This window comes from Gnatocerus cornutus, chromosome 4 (assembly GCF_029298725.1).
Source record: "Gnatocerus cornutus isolate USDA-ARS CGAHR chromosome 4, icGnaCorn1.1, whole genome shotgun sequence".
Lineage (NCBI taxonomy): Eukaryota > Metazoa > Arthropoda > Insecta > Coleoptera > Tenebrionidae > Gnatocerus > Gnatocerus cornutus.
Genome location: NC_142236.1, coordinates 20586172 through 20612744, shown reverse-complemented (window position 1 = coordinate 20612744; position 26573 = coordinate 20586172). Strand labels below are relative to the sequence as shown.

Here is a 26573-nt window from a genome sequence, read left to right as displayed (position 1 = left end):
GAAATAATCACTTCCGCTGATAAATTGGCACTTGACGAGTTATCGCGATTCCAACTTTTATGCTCTGATATCTTGCGATTTTTTGTTCTCTATAAGCGTGCAAATTTGTACTCGGATCCGAGCAATTGTACCAAAGTTACACGCAAATTGTCGAGCTCCTTTGGCCAAAATTTTTTCGACACGCACGACTACTTCAAACGCCGATATCTCAGCAGGCTGCGGATGTATTTACGATTTGAGCACACCGTTGGATTCCTCGCGGTTTTCTACGTAAGAAAAGTCGAAGCAGCTCATAAAAGTACTAAAATTGGCCAAGTTATTGAGGTACGTAAGGTTTGGTTGGGGCAGTCGCCACCGTCTCAGACCAAAGGGCATTTTGACAACGATAACTTAATTAAATTTGACTAATTGTGGTACCAAATGAAAATTTACATGAAAATCTACGAGAAAGCGAAATTTGAACTCAATCGGTGCGGTAGTTTCAGAGTTTCAAAAACTTTCCTACGCTGCTTTGTCCAAAATTTTTTCGACCCACACGACAACTTCAATCGCCGATATCTCAGCAGGCTGAGGACGTACGTGCGATTTGAGCACACCGTTGGATTCCTCGCGGTTTTCTACGTAAGAAAAGTCAAAGCAGCTCATAAAAGTACTAAAATTGGTCAAGTTATTGAGGTACGTAAGTTTTGGTTGAGGCAGTCGACACCGTCTCAGACGAGAGGGCATTTTTGACAACGTTAACTTGATCAAATTTAAGTAATTGTTATATCAATTGAAAATTTACATGAAAATCTACGAGAAAACGAAATTTGAACTCAATCGGTGCGGTAGTTTCAGAGTTACAAAAACTTTCCTACGCTGCTTTGTCCAAAATTTTTTCGACCCACACGACAACTTCAATCGTCGATATCTCAGCAGGCTGAGAACGTACGTGCGATTTGAGCACACCGTTGGATTCCTCGCGGTTTTCTACGTAAAAAAAGACCAAACAGCACTCAAAAGTACTAAATTTGGTCAAGTTATTAAGGTACGTTGATTTTGGTTGGGGCAGTTGGACCACCTCAGACATAGGGGCATTTTTGACTACGATAACTTAATCAAATTTGACTTAATGTAGTACCAATTGAAAGTTTACATGAGAATCTACGAGGAGACGAAATTTGAATTCGGTGTGGTAGTTGCAGAGTTATATACAAGACTTTTTCTACATTGCCTTGCTCAAAAGTTTTAGGACCATTCTAGCATTTCAAATGTCAATATCTCATTAACCCGTGGACGTAGAACTAACATCAGCATCTCATTAAATTCGTTATAAATTTCTGCGTCAATTGAATTCACATTTATACAAATCCAGCTAAAATTAAAGGATTTTTAGCCATTTCTATGGATCTCGATCACTTTTTTTGTTCGATGGGACTTCCCGCCATGGTAAACCGATGAGACTGGAATAATTTGGTACCATTCGATAAAAGAACTCTAAATATCTACGAGTACAAGATTTAAACTCAATCGGTACAGCAGTTTAAAAGTTACAAGAACTTGACGGCATCGCTTGGTTGAAATTTTTCTGGACCAATCGATAATTTGAAACAGGAATATCTCAGTAATCCGTGGACGGAGGGGTCGTAAGTTTGCACCACTCAATTCGTCGTAAAATTCTACGTTAAATGAGACCAACTTTATAGAAAGAAACCTAATTTTAATCAAATTATGACGAAATGTGAATTTAGATGACGTTGTTTGCCGAGGTTTCCCTACAACCGCATTTTTAAGGCCGTAATCGTAGCCACATCCGGTTAAGTGTGGTATCAATGGAAAGAACGCTTCAAATTTCAGAAGTGTTCAAAATTTGAACATTTTTGGGGCCGTAGCTTAAAAGTTACACCAACTTCTTAAAGTTTCTTTGTCCAAAGTTTTTTCGACCCACTCGAACATTTCAAACGCGAATATCTCAGCAACCCGTGGATGTAGATACGATCTGGATACACTCCTGAATTCTTTACAAGATTTTGCATAACATTAGCCTAAATTTGTATCGGAAGTCCCAAAATTAATCAATTTTTTGAGGTATCTAAGATTGATTAGAGTTCTGTGACGCTGCTTAAAAATGACGTCATTTTTGACGATGACAGCTTGGCGAAATTGAATCAAATGTGGTACCAATTAGAAGGTGGTGCCAAAATCTTCATGTGTGTAAAATTCCACGCTGACTGGGCCTGTGGTTTGGTAGTTACAGCGCCTGTTTGGCAATCCTTCGTCGAAAAATTTTTAGTCAGCTCTGACTTTTCAAACGTGAATATCTCAGCAACCCGTTGAGGTAACTACAATTTGAGCACACCACTGAACTCTTCGCAAAATTCTACATGATATGAAGTCAGATTTGTACCAAAACGACGTAAAATTAATCAAATTATCGGGGTAATTAAGTTTCATTCCAGTTGTGTGACGCTGCTCTTAAATGACGTCACTTTTGGCCACGACACCTTAGCGAAATTTCCTCAAATGTGGTACGAAATGAAAGATCGTGTTAAAATCTACAAGTGTGCAAAATTAGAGGTCAATGGGTACCGTGATTCTGAAGTTACAACGAATTTTTTGAGCTTACGTGTCGAAAAAAATTTAGTCGGCTCGAAGATTTCAAACGTCAAGATCTCAGTAGGCTGTTGACGTAGGTACGATTTGAGCACACCGTTGAATTCCTCGTGAAATTCTGCGTTAGATGAGACCAAACTTGTTAATCAATTTCGAGGCCATCGATTGTTTTCGCCAACATCTCATAAATTTTTATGTCGAGTTTTACAGCCACTAAGTTCTGCTAATTTTATCCAATTGATCCTAATTAATTACCAAACTGTTAAAAGCTTTAAGACTTCTTGTCCTTTGTCCACACCTTGACTTTGGCAGATGCGTTCGCTTCCAGATAATCCCGCGCAGACCGGATATTTTCGTCTATAATTCATATTTATACGGTTTGCGAAATCTCAATGCGCTGATGACATACGTCTCAAAATAAGTTCCTAAAATACGGAGATAGTGCTGTTTCTGTCAACGGCGCTGGAGATGAACACAAGGAGGCCAATCTGTCATCGCCGGCGCGAAGATATCATTAAATACAAGACTGCCAATTTTAAAAGCAATTACTTGCGAGATTCATTAGTTTGCGGCTAAATGACTGCTATTTCCTAGAGATTACGGTTAATTGACTTGGAACGACACCACGTAGCTCTAAAACTAAATCTGGCTCCAAAGACCGTTTTTAGAGGGATTCGGCTCGAAGGACCATTTCGTAGGGGCACGTCTAACTCAGTTTTTTCCCCCGTGAGATTAGCGGTTAAGTGGCTGCTATTTCTAACAGATTGGTTAATTAAATTATAACGACGCCACGTGGCTCAAAACGAGATCCGGCGCAAAGGACCATTTCGTATGTGCACGTGTGAGCAATTTTACCCCGTGATGTTGTTTTGCGAGGAATCCGGCTTGAAGGACCATTTTGTAGAGGCACGTCTGAATCAGTTTTTTTCCCGTGAGGTTGTCGACTAAGTGGCTGCTATTTCTAACAGATTGGGTAATTAAATTGTAACGACGTCACGTGGCTCTAAAACGAGATCCGGCTCGAAGGACTATTTTGTAGAGGCACGTGCGATCAATTTTGCTCCGTGAGGTTGTTTTGCGAGGGATCCGGCTCGAAGGACCATTTCGTAGAGGCACGTCTGACTCGTTTTTTTTTCCTGCGAGGTTGTTCAAGACATCCGGCTCGAAGGACCGTTTCGTAGGGGCACGTCTGAATCAGTTTTTTTTTCTCCGTGAGATTGGCGACTAAGTGGCTGCTATTTCTAACAGATTTGGGTAATTAAATTGTAACGACACCACGTGGCTCTAAAACGAGATGCGGCTCGAAGGACCATTTCGTAGGGGCACATGTGATCAATTTTGCTCCGTAAGGTTGTTTTTCGAGGGATCCGGCTCGAAGGACCATTTCGTAGCGGCACGTCTGAGTCAGTTTTTTCCTCACGAGGTTGTGCAAGACATCCGGCTCGAAGGACCATTTCGTAGAGGCACGTCTGAGTCAGTTTTTTTCCCGCGAGGTTGTGCAAGACATCCGGCTCGAAGGACCGTTTCGTAGGGGCACGTCGGCGTCAGTTTTTTTCCCCGTGAGGTTGTTTTGCAGGGCCGGGCCAGAAATAGCGCCCACGGCGACGTCACGGAACAGCTGTTCTTTTAACTATTTCCAATAAACGCATCGACTTAATTATAGAAGAGTACGAAAAACATAAATGAAAATTCATTCTTTGTACTCGAAATAGCGTCAAGGTTCTGTTGGGTTTTGCATGCATTTTAGGTTTGCAATTTGTCGTGTTTTTCGCCTCTGCGGAGAGGACGGAAAGCTTGCCAAAAATTTTCCCGTATTTTTAACCGTTTGGTGTAATTCTGTTTGTTTGTGGTAATGGAATCCATTGAGCGAGAATTAATGAAGTCACGGGTGTTCTAGTAATTAAATTAGGAAGATTAAATTAAAGGAAAATAGATTTCGGTTCCGCGTCTTCTATTATCTGATTTATGGGCGTTTGGAAATAACCGATTTTGACGTCATGGCGGGTTGGGATTACATTGAAGTGATGGTTTATTGGGGCCTTGGGGGTTTAAGGGGGGTTTGGGGGAGGTTGTGAAGGACAAGGGCAATTTTTGACTTATTTATTGGGTCGGTTTTGGAGTTTTGCCATTGTCATATTTGCTTTGGTGTGTTTTCAATATGTGAATCAGTTTGGACTTTGTTTGCCAGTTTTAAAATTTTCTAGACGCAGTGAATTGCAATTTTCAGATTTCAATTTTCTAATTGGAATTATAAATTACTAATTAACGACGTCTAAAAAAGTAAAATTTTTATTTTTTAAATTCTCGAATTCACAAATAACAAATTCGCAATCTGTCCAATTTGTGAATTGATTCCATTTATGCCGAATGTCTAACATTTCAGTTTTGTAATTCCCAAATTCTCAATTCATAATTATCGTGCTTTCAAAAACTATTTTTTTTCTAAATTTTTGAATTCGCAAATCGTAAATTCCCAATTTTTGAATTAATTCTGTTAATTCAGAATTTCCAAGTTTCCATTTAGTAAATTCGCAATTTATAATTATGCGTTACAAAAACTTGAATTCCTGTTTCTTAAATTCGCGAATTCTCAAATTTTCAGTTCGCGAATTGATTTTATAAAATTGATTTTCAAGTATCTAATTATTCTCAATTTTTAATTACTTATTTTATGACTCAAATTTAGACTTCCTAAATTCACAAATTCTCGAATTATTCAATTTTTGAATTTTTTCCGTACATGCCAAATTTTGATTTTTTCAATTTTTTAATTCCCAAATTATCAGTTTATAATTACAAATTCCAAAAACTTAAATTTCTATTATTTAAATTCAGAATTCTCAAATTTTAAGTTCGTGAATTAATTCTATAAAATCAAATTTCCAAGTTTCCACATCTTCACTTTTGAATTAGCAAATTCTCAATTTTACTTTACAATTAATTACTCATTTTATGACTCAAATTTACATTTTCTAAGTTTACGAATTCACAAATCATAAATTCTCGAATTATTCAATTTTTGTTTTTTTTTTGTTCGTAAATGCTGAATGTCAAATTTTTCAATTTTTTAATTCCCAAATTCTTAGTTTTTAATTATAAATTCCAAAAACTAAAATTTTTGTTTTCTAAATTTTGAATTCTCAAATTTTAAGTTCGTGAATTAATTCTATAAAATCGAATTTCCTAGTTTCCACATCTTGAGTTTTGAAATAGCAAATTCTAAATTTTACTTTACAATTAATTACTCATTTTATGACTCAAGTTTACATTTTCTAAGTTTACAAATTCACAAATCATAAATTCTCGAATTATCCAATTTTTGTTTTTTTTTTGTAAACACTGAATTTTAAATTTTTTAATTATAAATTCAAAAAACTTCAATTCCTGTTTCTTAAATTCGCGAATTCTCAAATTTTCAGTTCGCGAATTGATTTTATAAAATTGATTTTCAAGTATCTAATTATTCTCAATTTTTAATTACTTATTTTATGACTCAAATTTAGACTTCCTAAATTCACAAATTCTCGAATTATTCAATTTTTGAATTTTTTCCGTACATGCTAAATTTTGATTTTTTCAATTTTTTAATTCCCAAATTATCAGTTTATAATTACAAATTCCAAAAACTTAAATTTCTATTATTTAAATTCAGAATTCTCAAATTTTAAGTTTGTGAATTGATTCTATAAAATCGAATTTCCAAGTTTCCACATCTTGACTTTTGAATTAGCAAATTCTCAATTTTACTTTACAATTAATTACTCATTTTATGACTCAAATTTACATTTTCTAAGTTTACGAATTCACAAATCATAAATTCTTGAATTATCCAATTTTTCTTTTTTTTTTCGTAAATGCTGAATTTCAAATTTTTTAGTTCCAAAATTTTCATTTTTAAATCAGAAATTCCAAAAACTTAAATTTTTGTTTTTTAAATTCTGAATTATCAAATTTGAAGTTGGTGAATTAATTCTATAAAATCAAATTTCCAAGTTTCAACTTTTTGATTTCTGAAATGACAAATTCTCAATTGTTATTTGCGCATTTTAAGCCTCAAATTTAGATTTTCTAAGTTTACGAATTCACAAATCTTAAATTCTCGAATTGCTAATCCAAATCCTAAATTGATTCTATAAAACGAGTTTTCAAGTTTCCACTTTTTGAGTTTTTAATTGCGCATTTGAAGATTTCTATTTTCGAAATTCACGAATTCACAAATCGTAAATTCTCAATTGTCGAGTTCTTGATTAATTCTAGAAATGCAGAATTTGAAAGTTTCCAGTATTTCAATTCCCAAATTGTCAATTCCTAATTGTGCATTGCCCAAACTTTAAAGTTCTATTTTATATTCGCGAATTCTCAAATTTTTAGTTCTTGAATTGATTCTATAAAATCGATTTCCAAGTTTCCACTTTTTGAGTTCCAAAGTAACGAATTCTCAGTTTTTTATACATTTCTTTGGTATCCGAATTCACAAATAACAAATTCACGAATTATCCAATTCCAATTCGTGAATTGATTCTATTAATGCCGAATTTCCAAGTTTCCAGTTTTGTTTTCTTAAATTTTTAGTTCGTAATTATAATGCTTTGTAAAACTAAAATAAATTTCTATTTTCTAAATTCTCGAATTCACCAATCATAAATTCTCGAACTATACAAATCGTGAATTGATTCTATTATTACTGAATTTCCAAGTATCCGGTTTTTTAATTCCCAAATTCACAGTTCATAATTATTATGCTTTCAAAAACTAAAATAAGTTTCTACTTTCTAAATTTTCGAATTCACAAATATCAAATTCTCGAATTACTTATCCAAATCTTAAATTAATTCTATAAAAACCAGTTCCAAATTTCCACTTTTTCAGTTTTTGATTACGCATTTTAAGAGTCGAATTTCTATTTGCGAAATTCACGAATTCACAAACCGTAAATTCCCAATTGTCGGATTCTTGTATAAATTATGGAAATGTAGATTTTTGAACTTTTCGTTTTTTAATTTATAATTATTCATGTCAAAAACTTAAATTTCTGTTTCCTAAATTCTCGAACTCGCAAATTTTCAGTTCTTGAATTCATTTTATTAAATCCAATTTTCAAATTTCCACTTTTGAAATCCAAAATGAAAAATTTCTCAATTTTTTATAACATTTTAAGACACAAATTTGCATTTTCTAAGTTAACGAATTCCCATATGATAAATTCTCGAATTATCGAAATCTTGAATTGATTCCAGTTTCCAGTTTTTAAATTTCCAAATTCTTAGTTCCTAATTATTATACTTTCTAAATCTAAAATAATAAATTTCTATTTTTCAAATTCTCGAATTTACAAATCATCTTTCAAGTACCGAATTCTCGAATTTTAAAGATCAAAATATCAAGCTACAAATTCCAAAATTACAAATTCGCATTTTTAGTTCTCGAATTTCCATTTTTTAGATTCGCAAATTCTCAAATTCGATTTTTTTTTAGGTTTGAATTCTCAAATTTGACTTTTGCACTGTCCACACTATACATATATTAAACTTTAAGTTTTTCACTTTCTAATTTTCAATTTTTTCACTTTGTAATTTTCAATTTATAATTAGTTTTTTCTGAATTCTCAAATTTTGGAATTTCAAAGTTGACAATGTCATACTACAGACTCAAAAATCACAAGTTCTCAAGTAGAATTTTCCATTTTTCAATTCCGAATTAAATTTCGAAATTCACAACTCAAAATTCACGAATTCTAGTTCACTTTTAAAGTATAAAAAATTCTTCTGCAAAAACTCAAATTCCCAGTGTGTAAATTTAAAAAATAATTCTCAATTCGTGAATTCTCGACTTTCTCAGTTGAGAATACAGAATTCCAAAATTGTAAATTCTCAATTAATATTTTTCAAAAATTCATATTTCAATTCACAGATGAGAAATTTTCAATTCACGAATTCTTCAATTTTTTCCGTAAAATCTCCGAAATTCTCAGATTTCCAAATTCACGAATTCCTTAATTTACATATTAATTCTGAGTTTTTAGAGAATTCACCCTGTATATCTCTCCTCAAACTCATAATTCCCAGAAAAATTCTCCGTTTATTACTCATTACAAATATCTGCTCCCTTTCTAATTTATACGTGCATTAAAATTCATATTAACGATCACATTTTTCCTTTTTCTTCCACGACAACCGTTAAACTGTCATTATCATATTTATCATATACAGAGTGTACCAATTAAATAATCACCGCCGGCCAAAGGCCAGCGCGTCCCACATCCTTTGATCTTTTTATAACGAAAAAAAATCGTTTTGTAATAACTTTTATGACGTCATCACAGCCGGTTCATAACTCATAAACTCCATTTACCGCCGACTTCATTAGTCCGAAATTGTGACATTTCAACACTTTGCATCGTGTGGTTTGGTAGAAAAAATAAACAAGTGAAACGGCAAGTTGGATAACAATTCGATTGTTCGTCTGAGCCTACTGAGCGTGGAATTTCCTGGGAAAATAATGGGAGGCTTAGATGTAAATAAACGAATGTTTTGCTTTGCTAATTAATGATTAATGATATAAGCGGCCGCGATCGTAAATTACTCCAAATAAGCAAATGAGTTTACAGTTTGGTTTGTTTACGATAGTTGTTCATTTATGGCTTTTTGTAATTGTTTGTTTTTGGGGCACCCTGTATATTTTTAGAGGCGAGCGGTAGCGAGCCGAGCAGTTACCGTCCGTGTGGACACTAACACGTGAAATAATCTGGAAACAATTGGTGACGGACTCTGGAGATTAGTTTGTAAATGATCTAGTTTTCCATGATATTCCAGGGGTGTACCGGTAAATTTTCAGCCGCCAATGTAGTTCGACTAAAATTTCGAAATCTTGAACTCTTTTGGATCGTCATCAAGGAAACTAATGCATGAAAAAACTGACAAAAATCAGAGACGTACTCCGAAGATTTGGCTTTAAAATAATCCGTCTGCTACTGAAATTCCAGGGGTGTATTGTAAAATACTTGGCCCCCAATGTGATTTGATCAAACTTTCGAAATTTTGGATTTATTGCGTTTTTCAAGAGCTGTAACACTGGGATAAATACATGAAAAAAATTGAAAAAAAGCAGAGACGTACTCCGAAGATTTGTCTTTAAAATGGTCCGACTGTCACTAAAATTCCAGGGGTGTATTGTAAAATACTTGGCCCCCAATGTGATGTGATCAAAATTTCGAAATTTTGCAAAGGAAACAAATATATAGAAAAAAAAATCTCAAAAAAACAGGGGCGTACTCTCAAGATTTGACTGTCACTGAAATTCCAGGTGTGGATTAGCAAATATTTGACCCCAATATAATTCGTGTATACTTTCAAAATTTCGACTCTCCGAAGCCTTGAATTTGAAGTTTTTTGTGTTGATTTTACAAAAGTGACGTCATATCATAACAATAGCCAACTATGATAACGCCGAATTTGTGTTTTTCTGGTTGGTTTTTCGAAAATTGGATTTAATCCACCGATTTTTATTTTATTTTTTTTAATTATTATCAAACACAAGGGTTCAAACATTTTAGTAATGCGAATTGAAGGATCGGACTAGTAAATTTTGAACCTGAAATTTGAAGTGGTAAAACTTGTGATTTCAGAACCGGATTAGATAAAATGGGACCCGAAAAATAGCCCGATTTTGAATGGCCAACAGTGGACAATTATTTTTTGAAAAAATCAGAGCAGTACTTTCAAACTTTGGTTTTACAATCGAATAACTGACATCAAATTTCCAGGACCGGATCGGACTCAATTTTCATAAGATATGATTTTGAGCGACTATGACTGCACAACTAATAGAAAAATGTTGAAAAAAATCAGAGACGGACTCTGAAGAGTCAAGGACAAACGTTCATTGAGGTTTCAGGACCGGATTAGAGAATATTTAGCCCAAATTGGTAAAAATTTATTCAATCTTTTAATAAATTATTGTATTTTGGCTTTAGAACGAATAATTTTCATTGAAATTCCAGAACCGGATTTTGTTAAAATCGAGTTCGAATTATTTTTGTAAAATTCTGAGAAAAATCAGACAAGTACTCTGAAACTTGGGTTTTAAAATGGCGCAACTGACATCAAACTTCCAGGGCGGAATTAGACACATTTTCGTATTCCGAAATTCCAAAATTCGGTATCTTGATGATTTTGAGCGGCTGACTACAAAAAAATAGAAAAATGTTAAAAAACTCAGAGACGGACTCTAAATGCTAGCTCTAAATGCTAGCTCTAAATGGACATAAGTGCCATTGAGATTCCAGGACCAGATTGGAGAATATTCAGCCGTTATCTAACGTGCATAAAAATCGTAAAAATTAAATCAATAAATATTTTTTATTCAATTTCCAGGACTGGAATAGGTAAAATTGGGCCTGAATTATTTTTTGGAAAATTTAAAAAAAAAACAGAGAAGTGCTTCGAAACTTGGGTTAGAGAGGAGTAACTGACATAAAACTTCCAGGGTCGGATTAGCCACATTTCCAAATTTCGAAATTTATTATTCTGATGATTTTGAGCGGCAGACTACAAAACAAATGTAAAAAAATTAGCAGATTTAGCTCTAAAAGGACAAACTGCTATCGAGATTCCAGGACCGGATTAGAGAATATTTAGCCCAAATCTAACGTGTTCATAATTGGTAAAAAATGCAATCTTCTGACAAATTGTATTTAGGCTTTAGAACAAAATTTTTTTATTACAATGCCAGGACTGGATTAGGTAAAACGGGGCCCCAATTATTTTTCGAAAAATTCTGAGAATAATCAGAGCAGTACTCTAGAACTTGGGTTTAAGACGTACGTGACTGACATCAAACTTCCAGGGCCGGCTTAGACACATTCCGAAATTCATTGCTTTGATGATTTTGAGCGGCTGAGTATAAAACAAACAGAAAAATGTTGAGAAAATTAGAGACGGACTCGAAAGATTCGGCTCTCAAAGAACATAACTGCCATTGAGATTCCAGGACCGGCTTAGCGAATATTTAGCCCAAATCTGACGTGTTTAAAATTCTTAAAAATTATTAAATTTCTAGGACCGGATTTAGGTAAAATTGGGCCTAAATTATTTTTGGAAAATTTTAAGAAAAATCAGAGAAGTACTCTGAAACTTGGGTTTTAAAATGCGATAACTGACATCAAACTTTCAGGGTCGGATTAGACACATTTCCGTATTTCGAAATTACAAAATTCGGTATTTTGATGATTTTGAGCTGTTGACTATTAAAAAAAAATAGAAAAATGTTGAAAAAACTCAGAGACGGACTCTAAAGATTTAGCTCTAAATGGACATAAGTGCCATTGACATTCCAGGAGCGAATTAGAGAATTTTCAGCCCTAATTTAATGTGTTCAAAATTCGTAAAAATTAAATCAATAAATGATTTTTATTGAATTTCCAGGACTGGAATAAGTAGAATTAAGCCTGCATTATTTTTTGGGAAATTCTAAAAAAAATCATAGAAGTGCTCCGAAACTTGGGTTTTAGAGAGGCGTAACTGGCATTAAACTTCCAGGGCTGGATTAGCCACATTTCCAAATTCCGAAATTCATTACTTTGATGATTTTGAGCGGCAGACTACTAAACAAATGGAAAAAATCAGAGACGGTCTCTGAAGATTTAACTCTAAAAGGACAAACTGCCATCGAGATTCCAGGACCGGATTAGAGAATATTTAACCCAAATCTACTAAAATATCTAATCTAAAATTCGTAAAAAAATCGATATTTTGGCAAATTGTATTTTGGCGCTGGAACGAATAATTCTCATTGAAATTCCAGGACTGGATTAGGTAAAATTGGGACCCAACTATTTATCAGAAAATTCTGAGAAAAATCGGAAAAGCACTTCGAAGGGTAGCTTTTATAGTGGCGTACTGACATCAAACTTCCAGGGCCGGATTAGACTCATTTCCAAATTCCGCAATTCATTACTTTGATGATTTTGAGCGGCAGACTACAAAACAAATGTAAAAAAATCAGAGACGGATTCTGAAGATTCTGCTCTAAAAGGACAAACTGTTATTAACATTCCAGGACCGTATTAGAGAATATTTAGCCCAATTCTAACGTGTTCAAAATTCGTGCAAAAATTCACTATTTTGACAAATTGAATTTAGGCGTTAGAACGAATCATTTTTATTAAAATTCCAGGACTGAATTAGGTAAAATTGGGCCCGAATTATTTTTCGAAAAATTCTGAGCAGTACTCTAAAACTTGGACTTTAGAATGACGTACGTGACTGACAACAAACTTCCAGGGCAGGATTAGACACATTTCCAAATTCCGAAATTCATTGCTTTGATGATTTTGAGCGGCAGACTACAAAAAATGTAAAAAACAACAGAGACGGACTCTGAAGATTTAGCTCTAAAAGAATACAATTGTCAGCTCGCATCAAATGAATGTAAAAATTGCCAGTTCGCTCTTATTCCGGCGCTACCAACTTAACTGAATTTTTTCGAACCGCCTCTAAATTTTCCCGTCTTGTAAGAAGCAACCGAAATGAATCATTTTGACAATTTAATGCCTCTTTTAACATCACCTGGAAAATAGTATGTCATGAAAGACGTGGGCGTCGCTCTAATGGCTCCATTGCGATTTGCAACCAGTCAGCTAAGCACGCAGGTGATCCCTCGTGAATTTTTTTTTGGTAAAAGATCTCGCAATAAAACGTCTTGGCGGCTTGCGTCGCGACGGGGCGTCCATTTCCTCCGAATAATAAATACAAGCTAAACAAACAGCTTTTATCTATTATGTAGGTGTTATTTTTAGTCGGTTTTTATCTTTTGGCAGTGAAACTCATTCTCAAGCCTCACCCGATCGCCAATAATTGACGTTTATGTAAATACAACTCTCCTTCGAATCTCCCCGAAAAAAAAGGTGCACATTTCGGCGTCCAAAAATACGCTTCAGCTCAAAGTTTGGCGCCACATTTTCCCGAAAAACAAACTAGAAAAAACTCTCTATTTCTGCCAAATTCGTCATCTCCAGAAAGGGCACGTGGTGATGACATCTACTTCGGTTACACGCGTTACATAAACCGACTTACTTCTTCGATTTTGAAGCTCGTCCGGACGACTTTCCGCCGGACTTCCGTCTCATAGCTCTCCTCGACCGTTTCGGCCATTCTGGATGTGAATGTCACAATTTACAACAGAAATTCACACGCAAAGTCGCACGAACTATTCGCCGTCGAAACGCGTGCAAGACTGGCGCGTTAGGCTAAAATTAATTTTCTTGACTGAGCGGAAGTACCATGTTCTACTACCGTGTAAACGCGCCGGCGTTCGTGCTGGTGGAAAACGGACGCCGAGATCTTCGTTCGCATGGGCGGCTTGGCCGACGACTTTCGGATTTCGGTGGAACAATCGAATTTCACTTCCGGTGCGCGAAAATGTGAGTAAAAACTAATTGTCATACATTACTATTATTATTATTATTATTATTATTGTTGTTGAACGTGACAATTCTCATTGCATTTCACGTCGAGTTGAAGATTTGGGACATTAATAAACGATTTTTATCCCCAGTGTTTAACAGTCAATCTGACTGAGCGAGCCGAGTCGTTACTCGAAATTGTTCATTTTTCCTTGTGATTTAATGTCCAATTGGAACAGTCAATAATTAAAAAATCTCAAAGTAATCGGAATTCGGTGAAAATATGACTAAGATTCAGGACCGTATCAGACAATTTTGAGGCAAAATGTTTAACAGTCAGTCTGACAGACAGTGCTACCAACATGCTCCAATATTTTCGTTGGGCAAATCTGACAAAACTTGGGAAACTATATTGGTTTTCAAGGTCATATAAAGTCACGAGCACTAGCGAGCCGAGTCGTTACTCGAAATTGTTCATTTTTCCTTGTGATTTAATGTCCAATTGGAACAGTCAATAATTAAAAAATCTCAAAGTAATCGGAATTCGGTGAAAATATGACTAAGATTCAGGACCGTATCAGACAATTTTGAGGCAAAATGTTTAACAGTCAGTCTGACAGACAGTGCTACCAACATGCTCCAATATTTTCGTGGTGCAAATCTGACAAAACTTGGGAAACTATATTGGTTTTCAAGGTCATATAAAGTCACGAGCACTAGCGAGCCGAGTCGTTACTCGAAATTGTTCATTTTTCCTTATGATTGAATGCCTAATTGGAACAGTAATTAATTAAAAAATCTCAAAGTAATCGAAATTCGGTGAAAGTATGACTAAGATTCAGGACCGTATCAGACAATTTTGAGGCAAAATGTTTAACAGTCAGTCTGACAGACAGTGCTACCAACATGCTCCAATATTTTCGTAGTGCAAATCTGACAAAACTTGTCAAACTATATTGGTTTTCAAGGTCATATAAAGTCACGAGCACTAGCGAGCCGAGTCGTTACTCGAAATTGTTCATTTTTCCTTATGATTGAATGCCTAATTGGAACAGTAATTAATTAAAAAATCTCAAAATAATCGGAATTTGGTGAAAATATGACTAAGATTCAGGACCGTATCAGACAATTTTGAGGCAAAATGTTTAACAGTCAGTCTGACAGACAGTGCTACCAACATGCTCCAATATTTTCGTGGTGCAAATCTGACAAAACTTGGGAAACTATATTGGTTTTCAAGGTCATATAAAGTCACGAGCACTAGCGAGCCGAGTCGTTACTCGAAATTGTTCATTTTTCCTTGTGATTTAATGTCTAATTGGAACAGTCAATAATTAAAAAATCTCAAAGTAATCGAAATTCGGTGAAAGTATGACTAAGATTCAGGACCGTATCAGACAATTTTGAGGCAAAATGTTTAACAGTCAGTCTGACAGACAGTGCTACCAACATGCTCCAATATTTTCGTAGTGCAAATCTGACAAAACTTGTCAAACTATATTGGTTTTCAAGGTCATATAAAGTCACGAGCACTAGCGAGCCGAGTCGTTACTCGAAATTGTTCATTTTTCCTTATGATTGAATGCCTAATTGGAACAGTAATTAATTAAAAAATCTCAAAATAATCGGAATTTGGTGAAAATATGACTAAGATTCAGGACCGTATCAGACAATTTTGAGGCAAAATGTTTAACAGTCAGTCTGACAGACAGTGCTACCAACATGCTCCAATATTTTCGTGGTGCAAATCTGACAAAACTTGGGAAACTATATTGGTTTTCAAGGTCATATAAAGTCACGAGCACTAGCGAGCCGAGTCGTTACTCGAAATTGTTCATTTTTCCTTGTGATTTAATCCCTAATTGGAACAGTCAATAATTAAAAAATCTCAAAGTAATCGAAATTCGGTGAAAGTATGACTAAGATTCAGGACCGTATCAGACAATTTTGAGGCAAAATGTTTAACAGTCAGTCTGACAGACAGTGCTACCAACATGCTCCAATATTTTCGTAGTGCAAATCTGACAAAACTTGTCAAACTATATTGGTTTTCAAGGTCATATAAAGTCACGAGCACTAGCGAGCCGAGTCGTTACTCGAAATTGTTCATTTTTCCTTATGATTGAATGCCTAATTGGAACAGTAATTAATTAAAAAATCTCAAAATAATCGGAATTTGGTGAAAATATGACTAAGATTCAGGACCGTATCAGACAATTTTGAGGCAAAATGTTTAACAGTCAGTCTGACAGACAGTGCTACCAACATGCTCCAATATTTTCGTGGTGCAAATCTGACAAAACTTGGGAAACTATATTGGTTTTCAAGGTCATATAAAGTCACGAGCACTAGCGAGCCGAGTCGTTACTCGAAATTGTTCATTTTTCCTTGTGATTTAATGTCTAATTGGAACAGTCAATAATTAAAAAATCTCAAAGTAATCGGAATTCGGTGAAAATATGACTAAGATTCAGGACCGTATCAGACAATTTTGAGGCAAAATGTTTAACAGTCAGTCTGACAGACAGTGCTACCAACATGCTCCAATATTTTCGTGGTGCAAATCTGACAAAACTTGGGAAACTATATTGGTTTTCAAGGTCATATAAAGTCACGAGCACTAGCGAGCCGAGTCGTTACTCGAAATTGTTCATTTTACCTTGTGATTTAATGTCTAATTGGAACAGTCAATAATTAAAAAATGTCAAAGTAATCGGAATTCGGTGAAAATATGACTAAGATTCAGGACCGTATCAGACAATTTTGAGGCAAAATGTTTAACAGTCAGTCTGACAGACAGTGCTACCAACATGCTCCAATATTTTCGTTGGGCAAATCTGACAAAACTTGGGAAACTATATTGGTTTTCAAGGTCATATAAAGTCACGAGCACTAGCGAGCCGAGTCGTTACTCGAAATTGTTCATTTTTCCTTGTGATTGAATGCCTAATTGGAACAGTAATTAATTAAAAAATCTCAAAATAATCGGAATTTGGTGAAAATATGACTAAGATTCAGGGCCGTATCAGACAATTTTGAGGCAAAATGTTTAAAACTGTCGCATTTCTTCTCAGTTTGGTAAAATGTGATTTAAGCACAGTTAAAAAATTATTGAGCGGAAAGATTTGGGAAAAAATAGTCTAGGACGGGATTGCACGAAATTGGGCCCAAAATCTGAGGGTTTAAAATTGTAAAATTTGGTATGACTGACAGTATTTGTGATTTTGAGTGTCCATTGTTACAAACTCTATTAACAAACAGAGGCGGGCTTTGAAAATAATGGAAGTATTATTAAACTTCCAGGACCGTATTGAAAAATACTTGACCCCCTATCTTCACACGACTTACATCTTAAATTCTGGCAAAAATCAGAAATGGGCCCAACCTTTTTAGATTTAAAATAGCACATTTTTTATTAAAATTCCAAGGTCGGATTACCGTTAAAAATTCTAAAATTTGTTCTTTTGATGGTTTGTAATTATAAAACTTATAAATAAGTAGAAAAATCTCTTAAAAACAAAGACGGGCTCTAAATTTTTATCAGAGTTTGAGGGCCGTATTAAAAAAATTTTAACCCTAACTTTTACGTGATTAAAGTTATTCAGTTCTGGCGGAAATCAGACATTTTGGCGTCAAAATAGTAAAAATTTTATTAAATTCCAGGGTCGGATTTCTGTTCAAAATTGTAAAATTTGATTTAACTGTGACATTATTTGCGATTTAGAGCCCATAATTACAAAACTTATAAGTAAATCGAAAAATTTCCAAAAAAACAGAGTCGGGCTCTGAAAATAATGGCATTTTTATTAGATTTTTAGGGCCGTATTAAAGAATTCTTGACTCAAATTTTTGCACGATCAAAATTATTAGATTTTGACAGAATTCAGGGACGGGCTCTACATTTTTGGCGTCAAAATAGTAAAAATTGTATTAAAATTCCAGGGTCGGATTGTTCAAAATTCGAAAATTTGGTCTGACTGACATGATTTGCGATTTAGAGAGCCCATAATTCGAAAACTTATATGTAACCTGAAAAATCTCCAAGAAAAAACAGAGTCGGGCTCTGAAAATAATCGAATTTTTATTAGATTTTCAGAGCCGTATTAAAGAATTCGTGGCTCAAACTTGTGCACGATGAAAATTGTTAAATTCTGTTAGAAGTCAGGGACGAGCTCTACATTTTTGACGTCAAAATAGTATAAATTTTATTACAATTCCAGGGTCGGATTTCTGTTCAAAATTGTAAAATTTGATTTGACTGTGTCATTATTTGCGATTTAGAGAGCCCATAACTACAAAACTTATAAGTAAATCGAAAATTTTCAAAAAAAACAGAGTCGGGCTCTGAAAATAATGAAATTTTAATTAGATTTTTAGGGTCGTATTAAAGAATTCTTAACTCAAATTTTTGCACGATCGAAATTGTTAGATTCTGGCAGAAGTCAGGGACGGGGTCTACATTTTTGGCGTCAAAATAGTATAAATTTTATTAAAATTCCAGGGTCGGATTTCTGTTCAAAATTGTAAAATTTGATTTAACTGTGTCATTATTTGCGATTTAGAGAGCCCATAATTACAAAACTTATAAGTAAATCGAAAAATCTCCAGAAAATAGAAACGAGCTCTGAAAATAATGGGATTAGTATTAAACTTCCAGGGCCGTATCAAAAAATACATGACCCAAACTTTTACACGATCAACATTGTTAAAGTTCTGGTAGAAATCAGAGATGGGCCTAAAATTTTACGTTTCATAATAGTATGAATTTGATTCAAACTCCAGGGTCGGATTACAAATTAATTAATTAATTATTTTGTTAGTTTGCTCGATTTGATAAATAATTACTTAATTGAGACGTTCGTTGGAGTGATCAAATCGAGCAAACTAACAAACGGAAAAATTTAAAAAAAAACCAGAAACGAACTGTGAAGTTTTAGTTTTAGAATTATATAACTTTCATTGAAATTGCAGGAGTGGTTTAGGAAATATTAGGGCCGCTTGCAAAACTGTTAAATTTCTTGTTATTTCGACTGCACGTGAATTTGAGTTGCTATAATTGGGAAAATAATAATCGGAAAAATTAAAAAAAAATCAGAGATGGACTATGAACTTTTGACTTTAAAGTTATATAATTGCCATCAAAATTCCAGGACCATAATAGGAAATATTGGGCCCAATCCCAAAACCGTTAAACTTCAGGTTTTTTTCACATGACGTGAGTTTAAGTTGCTGTAACTGATAAACTAACCAATGGAAATTTTCTAAAGAAATCAGAGAGGGACTCTGAAGATTTGGTTTCGAAGTTATATAACTGTTACTGAAATTCCAGGACCATATTAGGAAATATTGCGCCCAATCTCAAAACCGTTAAATTTCTAGTTATTTTACTAGAGCCAAGTTTAACTTGCTGTAATTGGAAAATTAACTAACGGAAAAAATTGAAAGAATACAGAAGAGGACTGTAAAGTTTTGGCTTCAAAATTGTATAACTGTCAATGAAATTCCAGGACCGTGTTAGAAAATATTGGGCCCAAATGCCAAATTGTTAAATTTCTTATATTTTTGACTATATGTGACTTTGAGTGACTATAACCGGAAGACCAACAACCAGAAAAATCTCAAATAAATCAGAGACGGACTTTGACTATTTGGCTTTAAAATGCTACAAGTGTCATTTTAATCACAGGGGGGGCTTAAAAATAAATGGCACTAAACTCTGACTCCAACAAAATTATGAAATATTTTGTAACTTCCATTACCCAGATATGAGTGGTCATAACTAAGCAACTAAGACTTCTAAAAATATGAAAGAAAGCAGAGACGGACTCTTAATGTTTGGCTTTAAAATGATGTGACAATCACGACCGTATTATACAATTTGGGGCCCAAATAGTCACTCCTTCAAATTATTAAAATACATCCATAAAAAGAATAATTGTGAGATTATCAGATGAGCACTTTGAATTTTTGACTTTAAAATGATGACGCAATATTTACAAAATGGCGGATTTTTCAAAATGGTGTCGAAAAATATGTACACTTTGGGATTTGAAGGTTTTGGAAATTAAAATAAGTTGGCACCAATGAATTTTTGACTTTAAAATGATGACGCAATATTTACAAAATGGCGGATTATTTAAAATGGTGTCGAAAAAATGTACATTTTGGGATTTGCATGAGGTTTTGGAAATTAAAATAAGTTGGCACCATTGAATTTTTGACTTTAAAATGATGATGCAATATTTACAAAATGGCGGATTTTTCAAAATGGTGTCGAAAAATATGTACACTTTGGGATTTGAAGGAGGTTTTGGAAATTAAAATAAGTTGGCACCATTGAATTTTTGACTTTAAAATGATGACGCAATATTTACAAAATGGCGGATTTTTCAAAATGACGTCGAAAAAATGTACACTTTGGGATTTGTAGGAGGTTTTGGAATTTAAAATAAGTTGGAACCACTGTTTATTAGTTTTGACACTTCAGAACGGCCCGTCAACGATCCCAGCTTTGCACACGTATAAATTAGTGTTTACCCTCAAACTGTCATAATTTGACATAACAAACACGGTTACCAACACATAAAAAAAAATAATGATCCCCCGCGTTTGTCACGGGAATTTTATTCGTCTTTCAATGAAAGTTATTCATTTCTTTCATCCCAGGAAAACGCAACCTACTTGGATTTTTACCAACATTGGCTTGCTGCCGACAAAATCAGTCATTGACACTTAAACATTTGAAAGCTGTCATTGTCTTTTGTTTTAATTTAACCCAACAAAATTGCCTCTATCGCCTCTTTTGTTCCGCTGACTGACAACAACTTGGCATTGTGCGTCCAAACGAATTTGAACCAACTTTAGAATGTAAATTAACCGTAAAACGTACAAGAATAGGCGGCCAAGAGCTGCCCTAAATTTAGCCGCACTCGACAAAGTGAATAAAAATATTTCCCACACGCATCTTTCCGAAATCCATACGAGAATCTTCGGTTCAGTCACCTTCTTTCTTATTTTGCAAACTTTGACGGGTTATATAATCGCGCCAACAGTTGCTGGGATAAATCACGATCGGTTTCGGGCGGACGCCGCATAAGAATTGTATTTTTAGAGGTGTCGGTGAAGACAGCGAAAGAAGCGACTTTGGAGGAGCTCCAATTCGAGCGCGAGGTGAAAAACTGATTGGAAAGATAATTGGGAGAAAGTGACACAATTGCACGTTTCTGTTTTATTGAAGAGTTCGCGTGTCGCTTAGGCAACCAGTAATGACTCGGGGGTAAAATCGCGATTTTGCGGTCTTGGTGCGCAAAATACTGCCTAGAGCGCGGGGATTTAAATAAAATTGAATTACAAAATGAGAAAGGAAGAGGGGAGAGAATCCTCAAAAATAACGAATTTTTTTTCCAGTGTCATTTTATTGTTTCCAGGTCCGTACTTTGACCCAAATCGTATGTCCTTCAAAATTATTAAATTTCTTGTAAAACGTGAATGAGAAAATCTAGAAAAAATCAGAGATTGGGTTTAAAATGATCTAACTCTCTTTGAAATTCCAGGACAGGATTAGAAAATATTAGGCCCAATTGCAAAACCGTTAAATTTCTAGTTATTTTTACTTGGCGTGAGTTTAAGTTGCTATAACTGAGCAACGGAAAAATTTGAAAGAACTCAGAGACGGACTCTGCAGATTTAGCTTTAAAACTATATAACTGTCGTGGAAATTCCAGGACCGGATTGCAAAATATTAGGCCCAATTGCAAAACTGTCAAATTTCTAGTTATTTTCTTCAGACGTGAGTTTGAGTTGCTATAACTGGAAATAAAACAAACTAAAAAAATTAAAAGAAATCACAGGTCGAGTCTGAAGATTTAGTTGTAAAATTCTACAAATGTCATTGAAATTTCAGAACCGGATTAGAAAATATTAGGTCTAATTGCAAAAGCATTACATTTCTAGTTATTTTCACTAGACGTGAGTTTAAGTTGGTTTAATTGAGAAACAAAGCAACGGAAAAAAATGAAAGAAATCATAGACGGACTCTGAAGATTTAGTTTTAAAATCATTTAACTTTTATTGAAATTCCAGGGCAGGATTAGAAAATTTTAGGCCCAGTTACAAAACCGTTGAATTTCTAGTTATTTTTACTTGACTTGAATTTAAATTGCTGTAACTGAGAAACTAAGCAACGGAACGATTTGAAACAAATCCAATATGGACTCTAAAGATTCAGCTTTAAAATGATTTAACTCTCATTAAAATTCCAGAATTGGATTAAAAAATATTAGGCCCAATTGCTAAAACGTTAAATTTCTAGTTATTTTTACTTGACGTGAGTTTAAGTTGCTATAACTGAGAAACTAAGCAAAGGAAAAATTTGAAATAAATCAGAGACGGACTCTGCAGATTTAGCTTTAAAACTATATAACTGTCGTGGAAATTCCAGGACCGGATTGCAAAATATTAGGCCCAATCGCAAAACTGTCAAATTTCTAGTTATTTTTTTCAGACGTGAGTTTGAGTTGCTATAACTGGAAATAAAACAAACTAAAAAAATTAAAAGAAATCACAGGTCAAGTCTGAAGATTTAGTTGTAAAATTCTACAACTGTCATTGAAATTTCAGAACCGGATTAGAAAATATTAGGTCTAATTGCAAAAACATTACATTTCTAGTTATTTTCACTAGACGTGAGTTTAAGTTGGTATAATTGAGAAACCAAGCAACGGAAAAAATTGAAAGAAATCATAGACGGACTCTGAAGATTTAGCTTTAAAATGATTTAACTTTTATTGAAATTCCAGGGCAGGATTAGAAAATTTTAGGCCCAGTTACAAAACCGTTGAATTTCTAGTTATTTTTACTTGACTTGAATTTAAATTGCTGTAACTGAGAAACTACGGAACGATTTGAAACAAATCCAATATGGACTCTAAAGATTCAGCTTTAAAATGATTTAACTCTCATTAAAATTCCAGAATTGGATTAAAAAATATTAGGCCCAATTGCTAAAACGTTAAATTTCTAGTTATTTTTACTTGACGTGAGTTTAAGTTGCTATAACTGAGAAACTAAGCAACGGAAAAATTTGAAATAAATCAGAGACGGACTCTGCAGATTTAGCTTTAAAACTATATAACTGTCGTGGAAATTCCAGCACCGGATTACAAAATATTAGGCCTAATTGCAAAACTGTTAAATTTCTGGTTATTTTCTTTAGACGTGAATTTGAGTTGCTATAACTGGAAAACAAACAAACTAAAAAAATTGAAAGAAATCACAGGTCGAGTCTGAAGATTTAGTTGTAAAATTCTACAACTGTCATTGAAATTTCAGAACCGGATTAGAAAATATTAGGTCTAATTGCAAAAGCATTACATTTCTAGTTATTTTCACTAGACGTGAGTTTAAGTTGGTATAATTGAGAAACCAAGCAACGGAAAAAATTGAAAGAAATCATAGACGGACTCTGAAGATTTAGCTTTAAAATGATTTAACTTTTATTGAAATTCCAGGGCAGGATTAGAAAATTTTAGGCCCAGTTACAAAACCGTTGAATTTCTAGTTATTTTTACTTGACTTGAATTTAAATTGCTGTAACAGAAACTACGGAACGATTTGAAACAAATCCAATATGGACTCTAAAGATTCAGCTTTAAAATGATTTAACTCTCATTAAAATTCCAGAATTGGATTAAAAAATATTAGGCCCAATTGCTAAAACGTTAAATTTCTAGTTATTTTTACTTGACGTGAGTTTAAGTTGCTATAACTGAGAAACTAAGCAACGGAAAAATTTGAAATAAATCAGAGACGGACTCTGCAGATTTAGCTTTAAAACTATATAACTGTCGTGGAAATTCCAGGACCGGATTACAAAATATTAGGCCTAATTGCAAAACTGTTAAATTTCTGGTTATTTTCTTTAGACGTGAATTTGAGTTGCTATAACTGGAAAACAAACAAACTAAAAAAATTGAAAGAAATCACAGGTCGAGTCTGAAGATTTAGTTGTAAAATTCTACAACTGTCATTGAAATTTCAGAACCGGAATAGAAAATATTAGGTCTAATTGCAGAAGCATTAAATTTCTAGTTATTTTCACTAGTACGTGAGTTTAAGTTGGTATAAATGAGAAACCAAGCAACGGAAAAAATTGAAAGAAATCATAGACGGACTCTGAAGATTTAGCTTTAAAATGATTTAACTTTTATTAACATTCCAGGGCAAAATTAGTTCAGTTGCAAAACCCTTTGAATTTCTAGTTATTTTTTCTTGACTTGAGTTTAAGTTGCTGTAACTGAGAAACTAACAAAAATAGCGATTTGAAAGAATCCAATATAGACTCTAAAGATGCAGCTTTAAAATGGTTTAACTTTCATTGAAATTCCAGAATCAGATTAAAAAATATTGGCCCAATTGCAAAACCGTTAAATTTCTAGTTACTTTTACTTGACTTGAGTTTAAGTTGCTATAACTGAGCAACTAAGCAACGAAAAAATTTGAAAGAACTCAGAGACGGACTCTGCAGATTTAGCTTTAAAACTATATAACTGTCGTGGAAATTCCAGGACCGGATTACAAAATATTAGGCCCGATTGCAAAACTGTCAAATTTCTAGTTATTTTCTTTAAACGTGAGTTTGAATTGCTATAACTGGAAAACAAACAAACTAAAAAATTTGGAAGAAATCACAGGTCAAGTCTGAAGATTTAGTTGTAAAATTCTACAACTGTCATTGAAATTTCAGAACCGGATTAGAAAATATTAGGTCTAATTGCAAAAGCATTACATTTCTAGTTATTTTCACTAGACGTGAGTTTAAGTTGGTATAATTGAGAAGCTAAGCAACGAAAAAATTTGAAAGAACTCAGAGACGGACTCTGCAGATTTAGCTTTAAAACTATATAACTGTCGTGGAAATTCCAGGACCGGATTACAAAATATTAGGCCCGATTGCAAAACTGTCAAATTTCTAGTTATTTTCTTTAGACGTGAGTTTGAATTGCTATAACTGGAAAACAAACAAACTAAAAAATTTGAAAGAAATCAAAGGTGGAGTCTGAAGATTTAGTTGTAAAATTCTACAATTGTCATTGAAATTTCAGAATCGGATTAGAAAATATTAGGCCCAATTGCTAAACCGTTTAATTTCTAGTTATTTTCTTTAAACGTGAGTTTGAGTTGCTATAACTGGAAAACAAACAAACTAAAAAAATTGAAAGAAATCACAGGTCGAGTCTGAAGATTTAGTTGTAAAATTCGAGTCACGAGCACTAGCGAGCCGAGTCGTTACTCGAAATTGTTCATTTTTCCTTGTAATTTAATGCCTAATTGGAACAGTAATTAATTAAACAATCTCAAAATAATCGAAGGAAAGCGATGGAATTCGGTGATATTTTCTAAGATTCAGGGCCGTATCAGACAATTTTGAGGCAAATATTTAAAATTGTTGCATTTCTTCTTAGTTTGGTAAAATGTGATTTTGAGCACAGCTAAAAAATTATTGAGCGGAAAATTAATATTAACAAACAAAAATGGAAATATTATTAAACTTTCAGGACCGTATTGAAAAATACTTGACCCCCTACCTTCACACGACTAACATTCTTGAATTCTGACAAAAATCAGAAATGGGCCCAATCTTTTTGGATTTAAAATAGTACATTTTTTATTAAAATAACAGGGTCGGATTACCGTTAAAAATTCTAAAATTAGATCTTTTGAGGGTTTGTAATTATAAAACTATACAAATAAGTAGAAACATCTCTAAAAAACAGAGGCGGCCTCTGAAAATAATGGAATTTTTATCAGAGTTTCAGGGCCGTGTTAAAAAATTCTTAACCCTAACTTTTACATGTTTAAAATTGTTAAATTCTGGCAGAAATCGAACTCTACATTTTGGCGTTAAAATAGTAAAAATTTCATTAAATTCCAGGGTCGGATTTCTGTTCAAAATTGTAAAATTTGATTTAACTGTGACATTATTTGCGATTTAGAGCCCATAATTACAAAATTTATAAGTAAATCGAAAAATTTTCAAAAAAAAACAGAGTCGGGCTCGGAAAATAATGGAATTTTTATTAGATTTTCAGGGCCGTATTGAAGAATTCTTGGCTCAAACTTGTGTACGATCAAAATTGTTAAATTCTGGCAGTAGTCAGGGACGGGCTCTACATTTTTGGCGTCAAAGTAGTAAAAATTTCATTAAAGTTCCAGGGTCGGATTTTTGTTCAAAATACGAAAATTTGGTCTGACTGTGTCATTATTTCCGACTTAGAGGGCCCATAATTACAAAACTTATAAGTAAATCGAAAAATTTCCAAAAAAGCAGAGTGGGGCTCTGAAAATAATAGAATTTTTATTAGATTTTCAGGGCCGTATTGAAGAATACTTGGCTCAAATTTTTGCAGAAGCAAAATTGTTAGATTCTGGCTGAAGTCAGGGTCGGGGTCTACATTTTTGGCGTCAAAATAGTAAAAATTTCATTAAAATTCCAGGGTCGAATTATCGTTCAAAATTGTAAAATTTGCAATTTTAGGGGTCCATAATTACAAAATTTATAAGTAAACAATAAAATCTCCAA

The 26573-nt window shown here is 33.8% G+C and overlaps 1 protein-coding gene across 6 annotated transcripts in view; it reads right to left on the bottom strand.

Annotated features, from left to right (window-relative positions):
- Positions 1-13842, bottom strand: part of tmod (tropomodulin) — a 64809-nt gene extending 50967 nt beyond the window's left edge. For 5 of the 6 annotated variants that reach the window (XM_088034526.1, XM_088034527.1, XM_088034529.1 and 2 more), the window contains exon 1: positions 13665-13842. In XM_088034526.1, coding sequence (XP_087890652.1) covers positions 13665-13742 — 78 coding nt within the window. In that variant the 5' untranslated portion in view covers positions 13743-13842. The remainder of the gene's footprint in view (positions 1-13664) is intronic. The other variant, XR_015769996.1, reaches the window with a different exon arrangement.
- Between the last annotated feature and the right edge of the window lie 12731 nt (positions 13843-26573).